The following is a 24,360-nucleotide window of genomic DNA, read 5'->3' on the forward strand; positions in this document are numbered from 1 at the left end:
AGCAAAGCCTATCGCAGGTGATCTCAGGGTCTGATGGCTTGGATGCGACAAATGCTTTCAGTTTTTCTATTCCAGCTGTTTAAATTTAGACTTTTCTGCTGCTCTTTCAACTATTTGTTTTGTCCATGCTAAAACTCTTGGCATGATATCACATAAATTTCTACATTTACCATCTCAACATTAAATGAATTTCCAAGAAAACAGGTGAACAGTCTTAAGTGCTTCAATCATCGTGTTGGATTTAGAAGAAGTAAACTTGAGTGGGTAGCACTTAAAGCTTAGCACAACTTTGTCATAATGTCTTATCCATTTCCTGTGTTCTGCTTGCAAACCTCTTGCTTTATACACTCTCAAAGCATGGTTGCAGTTTCTTAATTCAGATGCTTAACTCAAAAGTCAAAAATTGATTACAGTCAAAATACAAAAACAGTTAAAATCATAAAAATAGATAAGAAAAGAAGGAGAATACATGCCTGCTTTAGACGAGTGCAGAAAAAAGTTTTCTGATTCAGCAATCAATTGTGTTGCACCATCCATAAACTCATACAACACGTACACATCGTTTTTTGTTGACTCTCCAGTTTCTACATATTGCCACTTATAAGCACATATTGTCAATCTCAGATAATTTTCTACATTTGAAATACAAATCATTTTAAAGTACAAATCAAATGAATAATTGCAACTTTATCCACAACACTGACCATAATGCATCGCAGATGCATAAATGTTTCCTGTTTCCTACATGCACCTTAGTGCCTCAGATCATAACATACCGGGATCGTACCAGAAACTTCGATGTTTGTTTTTATATAGAATTCTCACAAATTTCTTTTGTTAAGCAAATTTTTATGAACATCCGGTCATAGTGTTACAAGTACAACTGGCTTTCGCTACGTCTTTCTCTTTCTTCCTTGGATAATCGTAATAAGTCGCGATGCTTTCTCGTCAAAAGTTGATCAAGTGCTGTTATTTTGTTGCATTTATGGTAAGTTATAGGAAAGTAGTTTATTATAAGACATTCATGTAGTAATTTTTCATTTTCTACGATATGTAAATTGATTGTGGTCGCTTTTCAGAATTATTCGGCGATTGAAACGAAACGGGGGATAAAGCTAGTCTCGTTTATGAGAATGTATTATATATGTTCTTTTTTAAAGGATTTGTTCGCAGTTGGTATGTTGCTACCATTATTCAACCGTCGTGGTCGTGAACTTGGAGGGTCTCCTTCGATGATTGGTCTCGTAGGTCAGAAACAACCTTCTGTTGTATTTTATGCCCTTTTTTTCATCTACCAAACAATTTTCTTATAAAATTTTACATTTCGTTACGTTCCAGGATCCATTTATGGCTGTTTACAGTTCTTGTCGAGCCCAATAATGGTATTTATATATTTATATACATAAAATTACATTTGGTTGTAATTATAGAATACACTGCCACATACTGAACTACCTGCATGCCTGATCTGAACCCTAATCCTTCCCTTCTCATCACCAAGCTTGATTGTTGTGTGCAATCTTTGTGGCAATGTATTCTATATACTATAATTGTGTCAATACATCGAATAATGAAATGTATATAAAGGCCACATCAACTCTATTTACAAATGTATATAGGGCAAGGCAAGTGATGTTTGGGGTCGGAAATCGGTCTTGCTTCTTAGCTTTATTGGTTGTTTCATTGGTTATTTATACATGGGTTTGGCAAGCACGATTCTTATGTATGCTCTGGCTCGATTACCTACAGGTTTGATAGTTTATAATTTACAGATCTTTGAACTTGTTTCCAAACTAGTTCATATATAAACCTCGAAGAAAGTACTCAACCCACTGAACCCAGTTAAAAGAAGCAAATTGTACAATAATTGGGCATTAAAATATCTCGAGAATGAGAAGAGAAAGATGTAAAAACTCTTAGTTTGATTACTTTCTTTTTAATACTTCTTTTTAATGAAGCAATTTCAATGGCAAAATTTTTGTTTTATAGGCTCTTAAACTCTATTACTCCAGGCAAAAAGCATATACTAAATGGTCACTTTGCTTTATGAAAATAAGCTTAAAATCACCCAACAATTCTCAGAAATTTTTTTTTATGTCATTCGATAATGCATAACACATCCTATTTCTAAGGCATGTTGTCTCATGTATGTTCATAGTGTATATAGTTTTTAATTTATAATATGGTGAAGTTTTATTTTAAATACATGCTATTTGGCTGTTATGTAGTTCTGTTATAAAGCATCTTATCTACCTATTTTTTACATCTTATAGGCCTTTTAAAACACAGTCAGTCATCAGCAAAAGCTTATTTATCAGACATCACATTACCTGAGGAACGATCAGGTGTATTTGGTTGGTTCAATGCATTTGGAAGTTTTGGTTTCATAATCTCACCCATTATTGGTGGTACTGTTGCTATACACGACAATGGATACTTCAAAGTTTCACTTTTGAGCTGTAGCGTGTATTTGTTCGCTATAATATTTGTATGGTTTGTCTTTGATGAAAATAAAATAAAGCTGGAAAACTCCTACATGGATAAAAAAGTTGTAGAAGTGTTGGAGGGTGATGAGAAGGTCAATATGAATCTTAACAGACGTAAAAAGTTTGAAATGGAAAGTGACTTGGTTAATGACAAACAGAATGACAAAGAGAAATAATTTTTCTCCAGAATTGTCAATGTTGTTGCTGTTTCATCAATTGTGAGTGTTTTTGACTTGTTGCTGATCCGTATCATTATGGCTCTAGGTATGTTAATATTGTTGATATTTGAGTGATTCATTACAATCATAAATCAGGAATACATAGAATAGAAATATAATTGATAGAAAAAATAGTTCATGGCTTCCCGTATAACATAACATGTGCTAAGTTAACATAAATACTTCATGCAATAATATTATAGTGTAACATTACATCATCAATAATACTTCATATTGCTAACACTCCCACTTAATGTGCACTATAATATTTTCTTTTTCTCCTTTAAGACATCAGCATTATGAGCTATCTCATTTTCAAGTCCCTGGAGATTTTTCTGTGCTTCCTCGAGTTCTTCGCGAACGCCCTTCAAACGCTTTTTGACATCATCGCGGCCAAGCCTTAGATCGCCATTACACGCCTCTAACTGGTCGATGTGATCTTCTTGCTCCTTCAAAACTTGCTTCAATTCAGTCATGGTTACTGTATCCATGTCGCAGCGACCTTTAAGGGTTGTGATCTCGCCTAGTCTTTTCTTTCGCCTCAAGCTTTCTACTAAAGTTTTTAATAAGTTTCTTGTGCACTTCCAACATTTCCTTTTTCTCCTTTAAGACATCAGCATTATGAGCTATCTCATTTTCAAGTCCCTGGAGATTTTTCTGTGCTTCCTCGAGTTCTTCGCGAACGCCCTTCAAACGCTTTTTGACATCATCGCGGCCAAGCCTTAGATCGCCATTACACGCCTCTAACTGGTCGATGTGATCTTCTTGCTCCTTCAAAACTTGCTTCAATTCAGTCATGGTTACTGTATCCATGTCGCAGCGACCTTTAAGGGTTGTGATCTCGCCTAGTCTTTTCTTTCGCCTCAAGCTTTCTACTAAAGTTTTTAATAAGTTTCTTGTGCACTTCCAACATTTCCTTTTTCTCCTTTAAGACATCAGCATTATGAGCTATCTCATTTTCAAGTCCCTGGAGATTTTTCTGTGCTTCCTCGAGTTCTTCGCGAACGCCCTTCAAACGCTTTTTGACATCATCGCGGCCAAGACTTAGATTGCCATTACATGTCTCTAACTGGTCGATGTGATCTTCTTGCTCCTTCAAAACTTGCTTCAATTCAGTCATGGTTACTGTATCCATGTCGCAGCGACCTTTAAGGGTTGTGATCTCGCCTAGTCTTTTCTTTCGCCTCAAGCTTTCTACTAAAGTTTTTAATAAGTTTCTTGTGCACTTCCAACATTTCCTTTTTCTCCTTTAAGACATCAGCATTATGAGCTATCTCATTTTCAAGTCCCTGGAGATTTTTGTGCTTCCTCGAGTTCTTCGCGAACGCCCTTCAAACGCTTTTTGACATCATCGCGGCCAAGCCTTAGATCGCCATTACACGCCTCTAACTGGTCGATGTGATCTTCTTGCTCCTTCAAAACTTGCTTCAATTCAGTCATGGTTACTGTATCCATGTCGCAGCGACCTTTAGGTTGTGATCTCGCCTAGTCTTTTCTTTCGCCTCAAGCTTTCTACTAAAGTTTTAATAAGTTTCTTGTGCACTTCCAACATTTTTTTCTCCTTTAAGACATCAGCATTATGAGCTATCTCATTTTCAAGTCCCTGGAGATTTTCTGTGCTTCCTCGAGTTCTTCGCGAACGCCCTTCAAACGCTTTTGACATCATCGCGGCCAAGACTTAGATTGCCATTACATGTCTCTAACTGGTCGATGTGATCTTCTTGCTCCTTCAAAACTTGCTTCAATTCAGTCATGGTTACTGTATCCATGTCGCAGCGACCTTTAAGGGTTGTGATCTCGCCTAGTCTTTTCTTTCGCCTCAAGCTTTCTACTAAAGTTTTAATAAGTTTCTTGTGCACTTCCAACATTTCTTTTTCTCCTTTAAGACATCAGCATTATGAGCTATCTCATTTTCAAGTCCCTGGAGATTTTTCTGTGCTTCCTCGAGTTCTTCGCGAACGCCCTTCAAACGCTTTTTGACATCATCGCGGCCAAGACTTAGATTGCCATTACATGTCTCTAACTGGTCGATGTGATCTTCTTGCTCCTTCAAAACTTGCTTCAATTCAGTCATGGTTACTATATCCATGCCGCAGCGACCTTTAAGGGTTGTGATCTCGCCTTTTCTTTCGCCTCAAGCTTTCTACTCAAGTTTTGAATAAGTTTCTTGTGCAATATCTTTATTGCTACATATCGCTGCCTTGGATGACATGTATCCTCTGCTTGTACCATCACAGATGACTGACCTTCACCAACATTTGCGATAACTTTGTACCGACCAGCAAGGAGAGCTCCAATTACTGGCTTGAACTTATCTTCTTTAAAACTGCTGTTGAGACACAACGACTTATTTGTTTGTTTCTTGCTTGCTTTATCATCAATACTTGAATACAACATTTTAAGACCCACAGTCATTTGAGCAAATATAGAACGTTCAGAAGGATTCGGACAAACACACAATCGCTGAAAACAGTCCCTAGACTGGTGAGGAGGTCGAAAAGAATGCATATATTTTTTCGTTCCTTTCTTGTGTAAAATAAGCTCAAAATTTCATTGTCTATTCAAACGGCAAACAACCATCTTGCAAACACATTACAAAATCTAACGATATATGTTTCGCATCCATTTTCTGGCATATACAACCACAAAAATATCGTAGTAATTTTACTGCTATGTTGGATTATCGTTATGGTGTAAATGCTAAAACAACAGGCTACATTATATCGTATGGTAGTATTGCTGGAGCAATATCTGGTATGTCAGTGGGCTCTATATATAGTTACATACAAAGTGATGTAAAGATGATGTCGATTGGTGGAATTTTGATGATGTCATCTTTATTTGGGATAGCGATGTCACCAAGTATTTATACAGTACTCATATGTATGATACCATTGGCTCTCTCCAGTGCCATAATGAGAGTAAATTCGTACAATCTAATGTTAAAGCGTGTCAAACCAAAGGAAAAAGGTGCCGTCATGGGTATCGCGGACTCACTGACATCCATTGCAAGAATGTTATCACCAGCTATTGCAGGTTTTGCTGAAGAAGTTAGTGCTATTGGACCATGTTGGATTGCTACACTTTGTGTCTTTATTGGTGTTGTAATTATGTTGAATTTAAAACAGGATGAGGATAAACGCGAGAACATTGAATAATTATAAAATAATGCTGTAATTAATTTTTCATTTCTAATTTTAAATTTAGACATGGGCATTGTTATCACATTCCAAAGAATAAGGTCTCACCACTGAATGCGCTGTACGTTTACTTAATTTATCAAACACTTCATCCACCCACGACTGTAACATAGCTCTATTGTCTAGAAATAACTCATCAAAATTATTTCGCAAAGTTATTTCTTAAATTCTCTTAATGTTGTACAGTTTTCTAATATCTTCATGAATTAGACGTTAATAAATTGAGCTAGTTTCAAAATGAACCAATAATATAACTCCTAATTTAGCTTTTTATTATTTAAAATATCCCCAATTATTTCTTTAGTATAAACATTTAGAAACCGTAAGTAGAACTTTCAGTGAGAAAGTAATCGCTCATAAAAATCTTGCCTTTTCGTACTCTCCCATATCATCGTAAACCTAACCCAGATTGTTGTACATTGCCGCAATATTAACATGGTCAGGTCCAAATGCTTTCGTTTCAATTTCTATCTCTCGTTCATAAAAATCTTTTGCTTTTTTGTACTCTCCCATATCTCTGTAAACCGAACCCAGACTGTTGTACATTGTCGCAATATTAACATGGTCAGGTCCAAATGTTTTCGTTTCAATTTCTATCGCTCGTTCGTAAAAGTCTTTTGCTTTTTCGTGCTCTCCCATATCTCTGTAAACTAAACCCAGATTATTGTACTGGGATGCTGTTCTCTCAAATTGTTATTAACTGTCTAACGTAGTCAGAATAAATTTGAGAGCTTCAAACTATGTAATATGCAAGTCTCACAAATCAGAGTTTTCATCAACAAGCGTGTGATTATTTAAACAAAAATCAAGTTTATAGTCTTTTCGATGGTCTTTTCTAGCCGCCATTACTGTGACCCCGCGCTTTCTATTCCTTTTAATTATATATAGTTCAGATGAAAATTAAGATCGATGGAAGCATAAATCAGGGGCGGATCTAGAGTATGTCAAATCCGTCGCGCGACTGATGTTTGAAACTCAAAAATTACCTATTCATATTAGTTAAAAATCATTAATTATTCTTACTTTATTATTGCATTTACTTCGTGATAAAAATCCAGCTTTATTTATTATTGAAAACTAATGACTAATCCAATGAATATCTCCTTGGTAACCAGATCAGTTGAATTTTAATTGACCTGGAATAACCGACTGATAAGCGGGGTGGCTTGACTGGTTCGACTTATAAAGGAGTCTATGAACGCCAGAAACGCTATTTTATTGGTCAATGGCCAGATCAGTGGACAGTCTGGAATAATCTCGACCGATAATAGGGGTGGCCGGACCTATAAGGGAGTCCACTTGCTATCGTGTAATTGGTTCGTTTAAATTTTTGTCTTACTGTGATTGGTTTGACCTATTTCGACTGATAGCCAACTGAACTAACATAGTCAAGCTCACTGTCTGAATTGAATGTTTGATCGTTTCTCTATAATTTTCTAAAGCATGATAGAAACTAAACTACAATCAGATGGAATTTATGGAAATCTTTTACAAATTCATATGTTGACATGAATGCTGCTTTACCAAACTGGGAATTTTTTCAAGAGGGCGAAAAATTTATGGATGAATTGTAAATGCTTGGCAAAGACGATCTCGCGAGCGACATTTCAGTCATTGATGTTCAAAAGCAAGCCAACATTGTTTTGAGTTTTATCTGCAGAAATTTACATCGAAAATTGTAAGTAAAGGACAAGTGAAGTGTATGCATGAATGTAATATATCAAAGTCAATTTATGCGAGTGTGTGATGCGATTTATGTTAATATGGCGTATGGTAAGCAGATAGATGCTTCTAAGGGGCTGTTTACCTGATCCCGGCTAGCCGAGTTTCAGTGAGGCGTGAAATGATTTTGAGGTATTGAAAGGAGTCGAAACTTCAACCGTAAAAATTACAACTGTTTGTTTAAGCACCACAAGTCATTCCTGTTGTAGTTCTCAAATTAAACCAAATTGGTTGTTGTAATTTTAAATGTTTTGTGTAGTTATCAAACCAGAATATTGTGAAATTGCCAGAAAAGATTTGTCTGATGAAGAGTATTGAATCGTTTCCATTTGCCAAAATCATTTAACGCTTGACTGAGTCCCGGTTATCCGGGCTCATGTAATCAGCCCCTAAAATTGTTGTTGCCGAAGGACTTTTAGCTATGATTTCTTTAGTGCTTAGGGAATCGTGACCGTATATGGCAGCGAAATCCTACATTCCTGCAAATATATTTCAATGGACAAAAAATCTGTAGCCATAAGGCGCCATACTCTTATTTACTTTATCATAAACAAATGTTTGGGGCTTTTCAGTTTATGATCATTGATCATTCAATCATTAGACAGTTATACTACATATTGTTTAAGATTTGAGAAAACTAACATTGATTACATGAGAAGCTGTTTACTATAACCTGTGATTTTGAGTCTTATGATCCATGAAGCTTTTTATTTTGACAATTTGACTGGAATGGTATTAAACCTTAGTATTTCAGATACGTGAAATGTTGTCCCATGTCACATATTGTCCCCTTTTCTAACTGAACACCTCATGTAGAGATGTAAAGTTGTGTTAATCTACGGCTCATACCAGATTGTTTGCCATAAATTCCAAAGGGCTATTGATGTATGAAAAGCATTTTCTATAAAGTAAAAATGTCTTCCTATGTATGCAGATAAACCTTGAAATTTGGCAAAACAGCAAAGTATTTTTCATGATCACTAGGTAATTTTTCTGATGATCATTATAATTTCTAAACTAAATTATTTCAGATTTACATTTAAATGAGCTTTGATCATATGAAATGATGTTTATCTAGCATGACACATGAACCAATTTTAACATTCATGTAATTATATAATTAAAGACATGTTGGTTACATTCTGTTTGTAATTGATAATACAATGCTACTAGTGATTGCTATATAGCACACCTTGAAGAAGATAATAGTCAAGTGAAATGCCTAATAAACATTTATGGCATTCAGCTGTCCTTATCTGCAAATTTTCACTCTGATAATTTTGCTTAAGCTTTGGCAGAAAAAATTTTGAGTTTTCCTCAAAAGGTGAATTTGCTAATACTGATGTGGAGATGGGTAAAGGGTTACAATAAACGTGCATGGTTTGAAGTCTGAGCTTTTCTATATCTATGAACTGTCACTTATAGTACCAAATTTCTAACTTAACTCATTACATAGAGGTTTGAATGGGGTCTCTAGGGGGGTCTATGCCTGACAACTTGGTAGAAATTTTTAAAGGCTATATCTGTTTTTGAATATAGCATTATTGTAAAATAAATTTTACGTTCCTAGACATGCTAATGAGCCATATATTTGGCATAATAATGAGCCTAAATATTAGGCAAAACATTCAAGTATTGTTCACTTCATTTTTTTTTTGAAAAAAAACGTAACCAAAATGTGTTGTATTTATGCAAAAACGATGCCCACAAAATACATTTTGTAATGCTCTGAAACGCTGAAAATGGCATTTTTAAGGCTCAGAAATTCAAAATTTCTCAGGAGAGATAGCCTCAGACCCCCCCAGGTGCGGAGCGCCTCTGATGTTTTATGACTGATGTTTGAAAAATCCTAGATCCGCCCCTGGCATAAATATTTTAGTGTTCTAATACATCAAAGATAATCAGTTTTATGGAGCAATTGAAATTGCTCAACCAATAGTGTGCTCATGTTCCATGAAGGATGTTCTAAGGTATCTATGAAAACAGTAAAAACATAAAAAGAAAGTAAATAAAAGCTACTCAAGTTTTTGCATGAATTGCCCAGTGGGATTTCTCACGCTCCAAACATGTTTTTCTAAACTTAAGAACTTTCAGTTCTTTTCATGTTTCCTACATAACTTAAAACTTCCCACAAATCACCGATTTTACTAAAGGGGGAGGGGATGGTAGCTGCCTCACGCCAGTTTACCATGATACCATGATTTCTGCCACTGTGTACAATGAACGAGAAAAGATATAATATAATCTCTTAATGCTTGGCACTCATAGACGCGTTTAAAGTTGCCAGAGAATTTAATTAGCATGGTTACGAGTGATAGCTTTTTGGGAAAATTATGGACAAGCATGTTTTTCAATAAAATTGAGACATTTTGTTCAGAAACTATTTTAGAATTGAGAAATTATTTCATGTCTATTATTAGCTCAGAAAACAGACAGCAGATTAAGATTACAAAATTGTAATTTCTAGATTTATTAGAACGTGTAAAATATATCGTACATAAACTGCAAAAAGAGAAAAGTGTTTTGACATTGGGTTAGAGACACACACAAAAAACAGTATTTACACAATATAAATAGTGAATCACTTAAAACATATAATTTATGAAAGCTGTAGTCTTATTTCATTTAGTTCATTTATCCTTCGAGTTAACAACAACATAACTGTAGGACCAATGGGTTTGTCAGACGACATGCGAGGAGTAAGGAAGTAAAACATTTACGATTTATGGTTAATGAGTTCACGGGTCTTGATTTATGTTCACAACAAGAGTATTAAGTTGGTTCATTGTGGGTTTACAAACACTTTACTATTTGTGAGTAAATATCAAAGTTGTTATTTATCCATAACATATATTTTGATTCCAATTTTTATGTAATTTTACAAAACCTCATTTTTTGTAAAATCATACCCCACTTGCGTAAGAATACGTGGAACAGTGTGTCAGCAATTTAAATTTTTAAATCTTTTTTGGGCTCATAGATACAAACAACATCATAGTAAAGTCTGTGTATGTATGAATATAGCCTTTGGAATCAAATTATCTCTTTTAGTTTTTTTCATCAAACCTCCTTTGGGTTGAGAAACGCTTGTTTTTCACAAAAACCAATCTATAGTTGTTAACATTTTGTCATATTTTACAGATAGAATTGTGTATACACTGCATATTTAAAAAATTGAATTTTATTTAAATAATCATGTACCAAAGCTAATTGTAAAATTGTGTTTTATGGGTGAAATTTATCACAAAAAATTGTTTCAATCTTCCCAGTGTTGTAGAGTATGTTATCCATTGTATGTTTTATATTGTAAATTGTAACTGTTAGTTTCTCACTTACTGCAACATTTGTATTTTGTAAAACCTGAACCAATCATCTTTTTATCTGACATGTAGGTGTTTCAATGAACTATAAATTTTGACGTTCTGTAGGCCTTTCAAAAAAGTATTCAGTCATCAGCAAAGGCTTATTTATCAGACATCACTTTATCTATCAAAGACAGTATTGTGTCTTTTAGCTTTAAAAACAGTCCTTTCAGAATTGTTGGGTTGGTGTTGTGGTTTTAAACAGTGCTTTTAAGAGCTTTTGCTTTATTATTTTAAACATTCACCATGGTATTTGCTGTTTTCAAAAAATATTTTACATTTGTCACCACGACAATGGCTCTGTTTTACTAATGATAGGTTTATAATATGAATCAGAGGTTTAGAAATAAACATCGAGCCATCCTTAAGTAATCGTGAGGGTATTCCATCGAGACCTGTACCTTTGTTGAACTTCAAATTTTTATTAAGTGTTTAAAAACTGTGGGGACTTAGACGTGATGAAAAGTAAATTCACAACCAAAATCAAATTTATCTGGAATAGGTTGACTCCAGATGCAATGGTCCTTTTATCTTAAAATATTTTACTTTTGAAAAACTTGCAATTGTTGAAAAATATCTGCAAACTCACTAACAATCGGGTGTTTATGGCTTGTCGTTTTCCTTTATTTGAAATGATGTACAGGTACTTGTATTGGGGTTCTTTGACCGCATTTCTTTTCCTTTCAACCATCAACTGAAATCTGCTGAAAACACCTACTTTAAAAACCTACTTGATGAGAATGCGTCATCTCAGGAGAATTTCTGTAAGTGCATCAAACAATTGTTTCCATCAAAAAACCCCGATCCAAGTATTTGTACATTGTTTCAAATAAACGTAAAATAACAAGAAGAGGGCATAGGTAGCAAAGTCCTTTTGACACAAGTACGTCTTGTTAAAATTTTGCACGCAATACTATAACTGAGACAAAAGAAACATCAACACAAAATGTGCTCTGTTAATGTGACGCTGTTGTGATAGCAAGATAAACATCGTACTAGATACAGTAATTATTAATCATTAATAGCATTCTGTGCTTTTTACTGACACATAAATTAGAAATTTTAATAAAATATATACGTTTGCGGTTTAATAAAAAAGAGGAAAGGAATTCTTCCTATTTCTTTGCAATATTGAAGTTTTATTTGCCAGTGTTGCATAGGAAAAGAAAGCTCACGAAATGTGTCTCACTTTACAACTATATAACAGCATTCTATGTTTGTTTTCAAAATATTACAAACGTTAAAAGAAACTAAAATGAAGCCAGCCCGTTTTTATTCATGCAATTAAAATATTTATATAGCTTTTTAAAAAACTTGCATTGTGTAGTTTCTAGTGAAAATTCGGAAGTCGAACTCTGTTACTCTGTATCGCTTTGTTGCTTCAGCATAGCCTCGTAATGCGTCCAAATTCATCCAAAAAACAGGATTTGCATTTGTGTTTTTATTCTTTACATACTTTTGTAATCTTGAATTTCAAACGATTGCAATTGTGGATATCTTTGTCTAGTTAATTTTTAATGTTTTTAGACATGATTGTTGGAAAATAATATTTGCATGAATTAATGCACAAAATACGGTTCTTGGTGGCTATACAGTGAGGAATAATTTTGAGTGATTTGCCTTTATCCAATGAACATCAAGTTTTTGGCTTCAAACAAAAACGTCATTGGTTTCAACTTTCAAAAGGATTTTTAAAACGGAGAAATGAGCGAATTTTCTCTCTAAGGTGTTCCTTTGTCGCCTATTACCACCGTGAGAGTCTTAGGTAATGATAGCTTTATAACATGAACCAGTACTCAATGATTTGTTTTAGATTTCAATCATTCAGGAGATATTTAATACTTCTTTTAATATGAACTGCAGTCTACCATGTAGCATGCTATAGATAGCTATATAATTAAATGAAATATAATTAAAAATGAGAAGATGTTTTAGCTACAATCAAACATCATTCGCACACTCATGGAAACAGCCACAGTTCTCTTCACCAAATAAATTTTCCAAAGCTATATCTAGTTTGAAACATAAACAGTACTCATACTCAGGGTTGCAGATCTTTTCGTAATAATACGCACCAACACCATAACAAAAAGGAATTCTTCTACCATCTTCATCATGGAAATATACCAGCACACCTGACTCACCCTTTTCAAGGAAAGTTTCATCACACTGCACCAAAACAGCATCATCAATATCAATCCTGTTTTCAGGATCATGACAGAAATAAGAATCATTAACAATTTCTCCTTTCAAACGCCTATTGTCATATTTTTTCACTTCAACTAGCTCACGTGCTATGTTAACTCGTTCGTGCAGCTCCTCCCATACACCATTCCAAGTTGGGTTTTGTATTCCTCTTCGTCTACAATCCACTGTTTCGAAAAAATTTCCATTGACTTCTATTGACAAAATGTCCGTATTCTTTTCTAAATTATAGCTGTTGAAATGCCCTAATGGACTTGGAGGCGACGTGTAGTTGTATTGATTTGTATTCAAATGTAATTTGAATTTGTTTGGGTCATTTTTGTTCTGATTTTGCATTTCATACAATGTGTCAACACCATCTCCATTGTAACAAACATGGCAACATGTCAACGCGTAATGTATCCCGTTGTGACAACAGAACATTGTTAATGTGCCTCTTGAAACTGTCCCATTGTTACTTCCTACTTCAATCTTTGATAGCAGTTGAAGCTTCGGTGTCGTGGATGGTTTCGGACGAAATTCAAAATACCTCAAAGCATAAGGTTCAAAATTCTTATTTATTTCATTTTTCAATATATCTTCATCAAAATCTCCATTATCATAATCAACTGTGATAAACAAATGGAAATATGGTATCTTCTCGTTTGGACCGACTTTTCCATACTCTCCCCGCATCCAAGGTAAACTGTAAAATAAAAAAGTGAAATGTTTAGCAAATAGCAATTATGTATGTGTAATCGAATTTTAATAGTGAACATTTGGGGAGGGGGAGAACGTAGCCAATTCTTGTTGATCGTACTTGTGCTTAATTTTACGGTAAAATACGTAATATTATTAATAACATCGCTGCGTCGAGATCTTCTGTTATCACAGGGACAGCTACTGATGTATTATCTCCTTAAACATACCATGAGGGACGTTTAGACAAAATATGCCCCATCAATATTAAAACCAGTGCTCCTTGTTTCCACATTTTAATCTCATTGCCTGTAGAATATATGCTGCTCCACAATTTATGTTGTTGAGTGGTAACAGATGCTTGTCTTTTCTTTGCATTGGCAACTTCCTTGTCACTTACTTATGAAAACCGGTAATAAACCATGAACTACTTTGCCGGACAAAAATTAAAAACTGCTACACAAGATTTAGTTTCAAGTTGTTGATTGAGGCTATGATTGAATTCATCCTTATGTATCAACTGTAGTCTTTTTAGACCTAAATGACTGTAGAGAAAAGTTCACCTTTTGAGCTTCATACGCACATCTTTTCGAATGGCAAATCTTTTATCAAGAAACATTTCTTCAAATAAACGATCATCATTGGATTTATGACGAGAGTACTTCTTTGACGTACTATAACCAGGGTTAACATCGATGGAACTTTCTTCGTTAGAATCGTCTTTAAAACTGGCATAGTGATCAGGAAGACCTTAAAAAACATAACATATAACTTAAAATAATTAAAGTACTGAATTTGTAAACATATTTGTTGGTTCTGGCGAACCATGGTACGGTTGTTCAATTGACAATCTGAACAAACGTACATCAACACACGCTTTACGTACAACACAATTTAACAAAAGATGGAGTCGCATGGTCCACCAAGTCACAAAGTACATTGTGACCCAACGACGCTTTACGACTTGCAATTTAAATCAACCTTTAAAATGTGTTATATACATTTATGATTAAAGCTTTATTTCCAAAACACATGCATATCATTAGGTTTCATATCGTTATTTTATTTAAGGGAGCCTGGCATTTCACCCTGCTTCTTTTGCTTGCTTTTTGGACAAACCTTTTGTTATCCGTCTTTATGAGCTTAGTGCACACGCATATAATTTGCAAGCCTCAGATTAAACTTGCTGACGAATATCGATGCATAAATACAAGTGTAGATATATAAGACTGCTAAAAAGAAGAGCCTGCTTTCCAATCATATGATGACATCGTCAAGAGAACGTACTTATTAAACATCAAATCAACTTTATACTATGACAACATCAACATAAGTTGTTGCTTATCTAAAAATCGTACCCAAGAGCTGTATCACCTGTGGGCTATTCTATGCTGTTTTTCATTAACACTCCGGAATCTATCTTACTCAGAAAAGGACGCTCGCATTTAGTGGTGACAACGTTCTTTAGAGCATCTGTGTCTAAGCTGACGTCCGAAATATTTCTACACTTCCTTCTCCAAATCTTTGCTTATCTTCAATTATTTCCCATATTGTTTCCAGTCGGGCTCTATGATGCCATTTAGAGTGCAAAAAATGTTTTTATCATCAACTACTCCAATGTCATAAGGTCAGTGGTTTGTTAAATGTTTATTTTTTTAATGTGTATAATGCGTTAAAAGCAACAAGCATCTGTTTTTATCTATTGTTTTATCTCTTTGAGTTCTTACAAAAAATATAAAATTTGTACCAGATCGTGACCGTTTTAACGAATCAAAGATGTTGCTTCTTATCTTTGTTACAAAACATTGCGACAGTACCTTTTGCCTTTGTTTCACATTCATCTTCAATATTTCCTCTCGTGGGATTTGGACCTTTCTCCCTTTTTATGACTTCTATGTCTGGTGACCAACGAAATTGCGATTGCTCTTGTGGTTCCGGTATAAAGTCAAAGTAATGAGAAGCTTTCCATCCAAAAGTTTCATCAATTTCTTTTCTTAATGCATCTTCATCATTTTGTCTTTCTGCTGCTACAGTCACAAACAAAGAAAGACGAGGCTTCCACCGTACACCATATCCACCACAAATCCAAGAAAAACTATAAAATATTATTTTCAAAGTCAAACAAATATTGAAAACAATTAATCTTAATACATAATCTACCATGTTAAATGAATATTAATTTCATATTCATGATACAATAAATCAAAGTAGTGTCGTTCAGAGGTTACTATAGCGTTGGACAATTTTGGTACTGATATTTTAGCAGTAAACTTAATTCAACAGTCGCTTATAAAGACTCTGTATAATAAACAGAGTATCTTTACCGCTTAATTTGGTACGTCTTTGGTACAGCAAATAATGAAATTTTTGAAAATGCAAAATGTTTTACCAGGGAAAATACCGTTGTTAAAAGTCCTTCAAAACAGGCTTTGTGTACGAAAAATTTATCGGAGAACAATTCATTATTCCCTTTGAGTAAAAATATGGACTGTTTTGCACAAGCTATCAAAATTTTAAGCAATTTGGGGCAAGCGCTGGCCATCGCCAGTTCTTTAAAACTTGATTTTTTTTTCGTTTTTGACTTTTAAAACAAAGTTTTATGACATCATCCCAAATTAATTATATGCATTTCTGAATTTGTCATAAAGTACAATATGAAATTAGCAAGCCAGTTACCATACGTATGAATGTTGCAGATAATAAAACTTAGCTAGTGTGAAAATAACATGGTTGCCTCGAGATCTTCTGCTATCACAGGGACAGCTTTTGATGTAATATATTATCATATCAAAAATCATCCAAATTCCCCTTAACCATACAAGCTTTTACAATACGAGTTTAATGAAAACCGTTACTATTCAGTCTAAAACAAAACCCGTCAATAGTGTTGATTGTTTACGAAATTAATATGTTAACCTAGGGTTAAGAAATTCAATGCACCTAGCGAGTAGGTTAAAGTTAATCCTTGTTTTAACACTAACCGAAGTTTGAGCAACGGAAATTAAACCATAATAAACCTACTTGTCTATCCAGTGGTAGTAAAAACTTTTCGAGTTTGCAGATTTTTTTTTTCAATAACAACCGATGATGTCATCAACAATAAAACGTAAATTTCTGCTTAGTGTGCGCACTCATCTTAACGAAATATTTAATTAGAGGAAGTGTAGAAACGATTTATCGAGACTTACCTCTTTAATTTGTCAATAATCTCATCTCGAATATCGTTATGTTCGTTAAGAAAATTTTTGATAAAGAAATCATCATTGTTCTTTACATCATCTATGGGAGGTACATAATGCTTCTTCACGGTATCAACTGTGAGATCTAAATCTTTCGTTGCTTTTATGGAAAATTGCATGTCTATAACAACAATTGTAATGATTATTAGTTGGTAAACAATTTACGAGGATTACCTAATCAGTAAAGTAGCGATGTCAAACATGCATACATGATTTTTCACAAAAGTACTTTTATCTAAAGCTGACGAATTAAGGTTCAAGTTAATTTGAAAAATACAATTTGATACATTGATGATGTTTGCGTTAAACACTGAATGTTTTGACGAATATTCAAAACGTTCATCAAAAATTTTAAAACGTGAAATTTTCTTATTTCATTTTTTGAAACTAACGTTTTCTCTGCATTTTACTCATCATTTTGAGCTATCGCACACTGAATTTGGTCGACAGAAAGCATTGAAATTTGCGTTTGAATATGACATATTTCCTTGTTGTAATGCGAACTTCAATTTCAGCCCCTGACTTCATTTAAAGGACGGAAGAAAAATTTTAAAGCTATTAAGTTAATAAAAATATATAGGAACCAGAACATTTCCAAAATGAGTTTTACATTTTTTTATGAGTTTTCTTTGCAAAAATCGAGTATAGTTGGTGAAAAAGAGTAATACGAATAAATAAACAACATATACAAGCCGTTATATTTTATAAACTTCTAAAATAAACTTATAATTCTCGATGAACTGGGTGCCGCATCCTTGCGCAGTCTTTAGTTTAATACACGCGCAATGCATGTTGTCAGAAACCAACTGCAATTCGCTTAGTTCCAGTCTACTATAGTTTTATAAACTTCTCAATAAGACTCATAATTCTCGAAGAAATGGGTGCCTTCCTTTACGTAGTCTGTGGTTTTGTAACCCATGCAATATCAAAATGCACATAAAATAAGGAGAATTTTTTTACCAAGCTAGTAACGTAACGATACACTGGAAGTAAAAATATGGCGATTACGCAAAATTCGGCAAAAAAATCGTCAATGAGGACAATATTGTGTTGCTGGTTGGCCAAACGGGAAAAAGTTGTACAAACGGTAAACACAAAGAAGGAGTCTTACACATCGTTTTCCCCTGATAGACAAGGAGAGGCTGAGTATATGAACAAAAGTGGTGAGGAGACATCGACTAAAATTGTTTCTCAACAGTACTCAAGCCGTACTATGTTCAATGCATTTCGCTGATTCTGCATTCACCGCAAACGCAGCGTTCAAAATCATTAAAAGTACGAGACGACAAACGACAGTTGGATAGTGGCTAAATTAACAATTGATTTAGCTACTATTGTATCCTCAACGATGGAGTTCGAAAGTAAATTTTCATTTGCTATATCAGAGTTTTCAGGATCCGAACCGCATTCGCTTTTACTGCTTGATTTCAGTCAAACCGTCAGGAAAAAAGATTCGATTTAGTGGGATGTACAGACATTTTGTTATATAAAAAATGATGATAGACAGGCTTCATTGAAAGAGCAATCGGACTTAAGCGAAAAAAATAGTTGAATATACAAATACTTCCCCCGTCCGATTTGGCGTAAAGAGTTTAACATTTTACCCCTGATACCAAGAGTTTTATTAATGAAAATATTAAGATAATTTGATGATTAAAAGTCACAGGTAAGCATCAAAAAACTCTGCGTTTGTTTTATACTGGTGCAGTAGCAGAACAGTTCGATTGTACTGATACAAAAAATGCAACAAGAGCTTATTTGTCAGCAAAATGTAGCTAACTATAAAAAAAATTGATCACGTGTTTTGATAACACAAACTATGAGGTTCAATCTAATATCTTTCATATTTTCAAAATCATCCGTTTTAACAGTTTTCAATTATTTCAGAAACACTTAGCTAATACACCATAACGAATAAGCTGTTCCGCGCAATGTTTAAGTTTTCGACAACAGCTATGTCTTTGTTTTACTGTAGTTTCACGTTTTCATTTCTTAAAAAGTCATTTGTTTTCATTTTTTGAAAAATCAACAAATAATAATTTCAAATTTCAGTGGAAAATAGCACGAAATCATCAGATTTTATGATTATCATTTGGCTTACTTATGTTACACTTACTTTTCTCATCAGCACCAATTAAATTGGTTAAAATTTTCATTGCTCGTTCATAAAAATCTTTTGCTTTTTCGTACTCTCCCATATTACTGTAAACCAAACCCCGATTGTTGTATGTTGTCGCAATATTAACATGGTCAGGTCCAAATGCTTTTGTTTCAATTTCCATCGCTTGTTCATAAAAATCTTTTGCTTTTTTGTAATCTCTCATATCTCTATACACCAAACCCAGATTGTTGTACGTTGTCGCAATATTAACATGGTCAGGTCCAAATACTTTTGTTTGAATTTTCATCGCTCGTTCATAAAAATCTTTTGCTTTTTCGTACTCTCCCATATCTCTGTAAACCAAACCCAGATTGTTGTACATTGTCGCAATATTAACATGGTCAGGTCCAAAAGTTTTCGTTTTTATTTCTATCGCTCGTTCGTAAAAATCTTTTGCTTTTTCGTACTCTCCCATTTCACTGTAAACCAAACCCAGATTGTTGTACATTGTCGCAATATTAACATGGTCAGGTCCAAATGCTTTTGTTTGAATTTCTATCGCTCGTTCATAAAAATCTTTTGCTTTTTCGTACTCTCCCATTTCACTGTAAACCAAACCCAGATTGTTGCACATTGTCGCAATATTAACATGGTCAGGTCCAAAAGTTTTCGTTTTAATTTCTATCGCTCGCTCATGAAAATCTTTTGCTTTTTCGTACTCTCCCATATCTTTGTAAACCAAACCCAGATTGTTGTACGTTGCCGCAATATTAACATGGTCAGTTCCAAATGTTTTTGCTTGAATTTCCATCGCTCGCTCGAGAAAATCTTTTGCTTTTTCGTACTCTCCCATATCTCTGCAAACCGAACCCAGATTGTTGTACGTTGTCGCAATATTAACATGGTCAGGTCCAAATGCTTTCGTTTGAATTTTGACTGCTCGTTCATAAAAATCTTTTGCTTTTTCGTACTCTCCCATATCTTTGTAAACCAAACCCAGCTTGTTGTACGTTGTCGCAATATTAACATGGTGAGGTCCAAATGTTTTCGTTTTAATTTCTATCGCTCGCTCATGAAAATCTTTTGCTTTTTCGTACTCTCCCATATCATTGTAAACTGAACCCAGATTGTTGTACGTTGCCGCAATATTAACATGGTCAGTCCAAATGTTTTGTTTGAATTTCCATCGCTCGTTCAAAAATCTTTTGCTTTTCGTACTCTCCCATATCTCTGTAAACCGAACCCAGATTGTTGTACGTTGTCGCAATATTAACATGGTCAGGTCCAAATGCTTTCGTTTGAATTTTGACTGCTCGTTCATAAAAATCTTTTGCTTTTTCGTACTCTCCCATATCTTTGTAAACCAAACCCAGCTTGTTGTACGTTGTCGCAATATTAACATGGTGAGGTCCAAATGTTTTCGTTTTAATTTCTATCGCTCGCTCATGAAAATCTTTTGCTTTTTCGTACTCTCCCATATCTTTGTAAACCAAACCCAGATTGTTGTACGTTGTCGCAATATTAACATGGTCAGGTCCAAATGCTTTTGTTTCAATTTCTATCGCTCGTTCATAAAAATCTTTTGCTTTTTCGTACTCTCCCATATCATTGTAAACTGAACCCAGATTGTTGTACGTTGCCGCAATATTAACATGGTCAGTTCCAAATGTTTTTGCTTGAATTTTCATCGCTCGCTCGAGAAAAGCTTTAGCATTTTCATATTCTCCATTCTTCCAAAGCAACCCACCCAGCTCGTTGTACGAATATGAAACATCAATATGATCAACACCTAACATTTTAGTTTGAATTTCTGTTATTTCATAAAGCACTTTAGTTGCAAGTTTATAGTTGCAAAATCTTACTAAAACATCCACAAAATATTTTGCAATTTTCCAATTTCTTTCATCAAGTTTTTGTTTTGATGATTTTACATCGATCAACTTATTTAGGAAATGTTGAAATGATGAATTTGTTATGAATTTAATTAGATGTGGAATTATTTTGATTTCATCTTCTCTGTCTTCAAAACGATTTAGTGCCCAAGCAACTTGACAGGCAAGATCAGCTGCAGACTTTTTAGAATTGTTTTCGCTTTGTTTGCAGCCAAAGGTCTGCGACGAATAATTTACGATGGCTTCGTGTACAACGCTGTGCACGCGGATGTCGTTGTTTTCCGTTTGAAAGAATAAAGAACAATGCTTTAATTGAAGACAGATATCTTCTGCAGATTTTTGGGGATCGATGCTTTTAATGAATTGTATTATAACATCTTGTGGTAAGGGATCGAAAGATATTATTGAGAAAAGTTTAAAAACATGTTCCAATAAGATGGATTCTTCGGCATTTTTTTGTACTGCTAACATAACAGTTTTCATTCCTAAGTAAGATGAGTTTATTTTTTGAAAATAGCCATCCATGTTCTGTCGCTCTCCTTCATTCAACTTATCAAAATATTTCTCCCACGTGAATGTCGGATTTACACTTTTTACTCTACCTACGTAGGAAGCAGAATTTGCCAGAAACAACGGTTGACGATCTAATTTGTCTGATACATTCTTTAAAAATTTTTCATCTTCATTATGAATATCAGACAAGACAGATAGAAGTTGTCGACATTCTTCATTGTTCATACCATGACTAATTGAAATGTGTTTATTTAGATTTCCATTTGGTGGTATAGCATCTGTATTTTGAACATTTACTATAATTTGACCATTTTTCCAACTATGATCACCAACTTGAGGTAATAATGGATAAATTTTATGAAGTTCAACCACGTTATCTACAACAATCCACCATGTTTGCCATGATTTCAGTTGTTGTGTCAGCAATAATTGAAAATCTTTGATTTTGTCTTCGCTGCTTTTTGTTTCTTTTAAAATATTTACAATGACAGTTTTCTCATTGCTTAATCGTTGACAAAGTTCAGCATAAGTTTTCAAAAGAGAGTCGATATCTTTTCCGTCGAGTGTCATCACAAATGTCGTATTCTTTTCCCAGTCAAATGAGTTATACATTTCTTCGCAAATTTGTCTAGCTGTTTGAGATTTACCACTGCCAGGATTACCAGAAATATAGTAATATGTCAGTTCATTATTGTTAGTACTGCGCAAGTTATTGAGATCTGCTGTGATTTGATTAAATAATTCTGTACGTTTAACCACATCGTGATTTGCTTTGCAAGGAAGTACTTGAAAAGAATTAAATCTATTTTGCGGATATATAATTTCATAAATTTCATCTAATCGAAATCCTAGATCTTGGAACGAATGTTCAATATCACAAACCATTTTGTAAAATTCGGTATCAGATACTTTACCACCACAATCATGGATAAACTTGTTTCTAACAATGCGAAGTACATCAACTGCAGATCTAACTTTTGGGTGGATTCTTGTTCCAATTGAGTTGGAATACAGTATTGCTGCAAATAGTGTTGTACAATCCCAATTACTAGTGTCACCCACTTGAAACTTTAACAAAATATGTTTGTCAAGACGTTTCTTTTTTGACATTTCAATACCGAACAACTTCTGGCCACTAACTTTAGTATTTTCCCATGCTCCAAGGGATCCTTTGTAATGTGTGTCCCACTCATGGATAAATAAATCAACAAGTTTCTTTTCAACAACATCTGTAAGTATTTTTTGCATATAGTAGCTATTCCTTTCTTCTCTTAAATCCATCTACGGGAAATAAAAGAAGATTTAGATAAACATCATTTGTTTTGTTTTTCAATTCTAATTCATGGACAAAGAAAATAGTTGAATGAAGTTTGATAAGGTAAAGTTTCAGTTCCACATACATGTAAGTGGTTTTAACGAGTATGGCATTAGAAAACTGTCAAAGACTTGTTTGAAATTTGATAGTTACACTCAGAGTAAAATAATTTGTGACAAGCAGTGAGCCCAGCCAATAGTAAGTGAGAAAAATGAAATGTCAAGTAAATTATAGTTATTATTTTATATTATTTTCTAGAAATGTGATCGGGGGAAATATGTTCAATACCACAATTTCCAGTCTAAAAAAAGTTTGTGACTGTGAAGTGTTGAAAGAAACTTAGGAGGAGGCCTCCAATAAAAAACAACAGTAGTCGTCCTGCAATTAGGTATTTGTGGGACAGTCGGACATTTTGTTCAGTTTTATCCCCCTTTAAATAAAATAGTGTATCATATTGCAAGCATCATTTCCGGCAAAATGGCGCACTTTGATTGGCTCAGCAACGTTTTTGCCGGTCCATTATTTTCCCGTAATGGACCGGCGGTCCAATGCGAGTAATTTTCCAATTAAACGTAAACAAAATTCGTCAAACAAAGAGAAAAAAACGCAAAAAAAACGCATAAAAAAATATAAGTCGAAGGAAAAACACTCGAAAAGTGAGTTATTATTCATACAACATAATTTCAAACGATTTATTTCTTACTGACGAGAACTAGAGTAGTGAAAGCCAGCCCGTACAAAACAGCGAGAACAAGAAAAAAAAGAAAGCTTCCCTTATAACCCTCACTTTCTTGTTCTTTACTGAGAATTTACTCCAGTCGATTGTTGCAACGGAGTGATATGAAAAGTACAAATGAATGCCATAAAACGTAAAATTTGCTGCTTTCTTTAGGATGAATTGAAAAATTTCCTAATAAAAAATTTCCTTGTGGGTTGAGGGGGGGGGGGGAGAGGGGTACAAGGTGTCAAGTCAATTTGGCCAAAGTGAAGTGAAAATATATTTATTTATTATGTTAACCCTGCCCTTCAGAAGCAGATAAATCGTTTGTAAAGCAACCATTATACTGTCAACATCCTATGTTTTCGTATACCAGAATTTGAAATTTCGAAGTGACAAAAAAGTGTGATGGCAAGTCTGGAATGGAAGCTTTCATATTTAAACTGGTAAATCAGGTTACGCTCAACATGGTCGCCAATTTGATTTTCTGAAAGCACTAAAGAAAAGCCTATTTCTCTTAATGGAAGAATAAGATTACTTTTTATCAAAACAAACAGTAAAATGCATACAAGAATGTGTGTGCAAAAGTTGATTATTATCAGGTTCATCATCTGTGGCCATCCATGTTATTGCACTGGAAAAGCACATGTCGGGTCATTTAAATCCTGCTTTCGGACAAGAATTTTCTACTCAACAAGACCTACATCAAAA

The 24,360-nt window shown here is 34.2% G+C and overlaps 3 protein-coding genes across 4 annotated transcripts; 1 reads left to right on the forward strand and 2 right to left on the reverse strand.

The window, feature by feature from the left end:
- Window positions 1–757: 757 nt before the first annotated feature.
- LOC124441069 (major facilitator superfamily domain-containing protein 9-like) lies at window positions 758–6,153 on the forward strand. Its single transcript, XM_046991500.1, has 6 exons — window positions 758–988; window positions 1,161–1,248; window positions 1,339–1,382; window positions 1,620–1,749; window positions 2,274–2,660; window positions 5,246–6,153. Exons 1-6 carry the CDS (start codon window positions 938–940, stop codon window positions 5,860–5,862), a joined length of 1,317 nt encoding a protein of 438 aa, XP_046847456.1. The 5' UTR covers window positions 758–937; the 3' UTR covers window positions 5,863–6,153.
- A 101-nt stretch (window positions 6,154–6,254) lies between these two features.
- Window positions 6,255–21,881, reverse strand: LOC124441094 (kinesin light chain 1-like). 2 transcript variants are annotated; one of them, XR_006946867.1, is made up of 2 exons: window positions 19,844–19,871; window positions 6,255–6,573 (listed from the first exon to the last, which is right to left on the reverse strand). XR_006946867.1 is itself a non-coding variant. In XM_046991526.1 (2 exons), the coding sequence occupies exons 1-2, from the start codon at window positions 21,839–21,841 to the stop codon at window positions 6,555–6,557; spliced, it is 1,140 nt and encodes a 379-aa protein (XP_046847482.1). In that variant the 5' UTR covers window positions 21,842–21,881; the 3' UTR covers window positions 6,255–6,554. The 2 variants fall into 2 exon arrangements, 1 of the variants encoding a protein (XP_046847482.1); XM_046991526.1 differs by lacking the exon at window positions 19,844–19,871 and adding an exon at window positions 20,721–21,881.
- On the reverse strand, window positions 12,107–19,522 carry LOC124441090. The gene is made up of 5 exons (XM_046991523.1): window positions 19,227–19,522; window positions 17,060–17,231; window positions 15,689–15,966; window positions 14,435–14,621; window positions 12,107–13,878 (listed from the first exon to the last, which is right to left on the reverse strand). Exons 1-5 carry the CDS (start codon window positions 19,516–19,518, stop codon window positions 12,930–12,932), a joined length of 1,878 nt encoding a protein of 625 aa, XP_046847479.1. The 5' UTR covers window positions 19,519–19,522; the 3' UTR covers window positions 12,107–12,929.
- Window positions 21,882–24,360: the final 2,479 nt, after the last annotated feature.

This window comes from Xenia sp. Carnegie-2017, unplaced genomic scaffold, assembly GCF_021976095.1.
Source record: "Xenia sp. Carnegie-2017 unplaced genomic scaffold, XeniaSp_v1 HiC_scaffold_20, whole genome shotgun sequence".
Lineage (NCBI taxonomy): Eukaryota > Metazoa > Cnidaria > Anthozoa > Malacalcyonacea > Xeniidae > Xenia > Xenia sp. Carnegie-2017.

What these genes read in the sequence shown, in the direction of transcription:
- LOC124441094 (XM_046991526.1), bottom strand. Translation starts at nt 21,841, where the DNA reads ATGAACAATGAAGAATGTCGACAACTTCTATCTGTCTTGTCTGATATT.
- LOC124441069 (XM_046991500.1), top strand. Translation starts at nt 938, where the DNA reads ATGCTTTCTCGTCAAAAGTTGATCAAGTGCTGTTATTTTGTTGCATTT. An exon ending in TTCGATGATTGGTCTCGTAG is followed by an intron (nt 1,249 to 1,338) that starts GTCAGAAACAAC and finishes GTTACGTTCCAG; the next exon opens with GATCCATTTATGGCTGTTTA. An exon ending in TCTGGCTCGATTACCTACAG is followed by an intron (nt 1,750 to 2,273) that starts GTTTGATAGTTT and finishes TACATCTTATAG; the next exon opens with GCCTTTTAAAACACAGTCAG.
- LOC124441090 (XM_046991523.1), bottom strand. Translation starts at nt 19,518, where the DNA reads ATGAAAATTCAAACAAAAGTATTTGGACCTGACCATGTTAATATTGCG. An exon ending in AATTGGTGCTGATGAGAAAA is followed by an intron (nt 17,232 to 19,226) that starts GTAAGTGTAACA and finishes TTGTTGTTATAG; the next exon opens with ACATGCAATTTTCCATAAAA. An exon ending in ATTATTGACAAATTAAAGAG is followed by an intron (nt 15,967 to 17,059) that starts GTAAGTCTCGAT and finishes AATATTTTATAG; the next exon opens with TTTTTCTTGGATTTGTGGTG.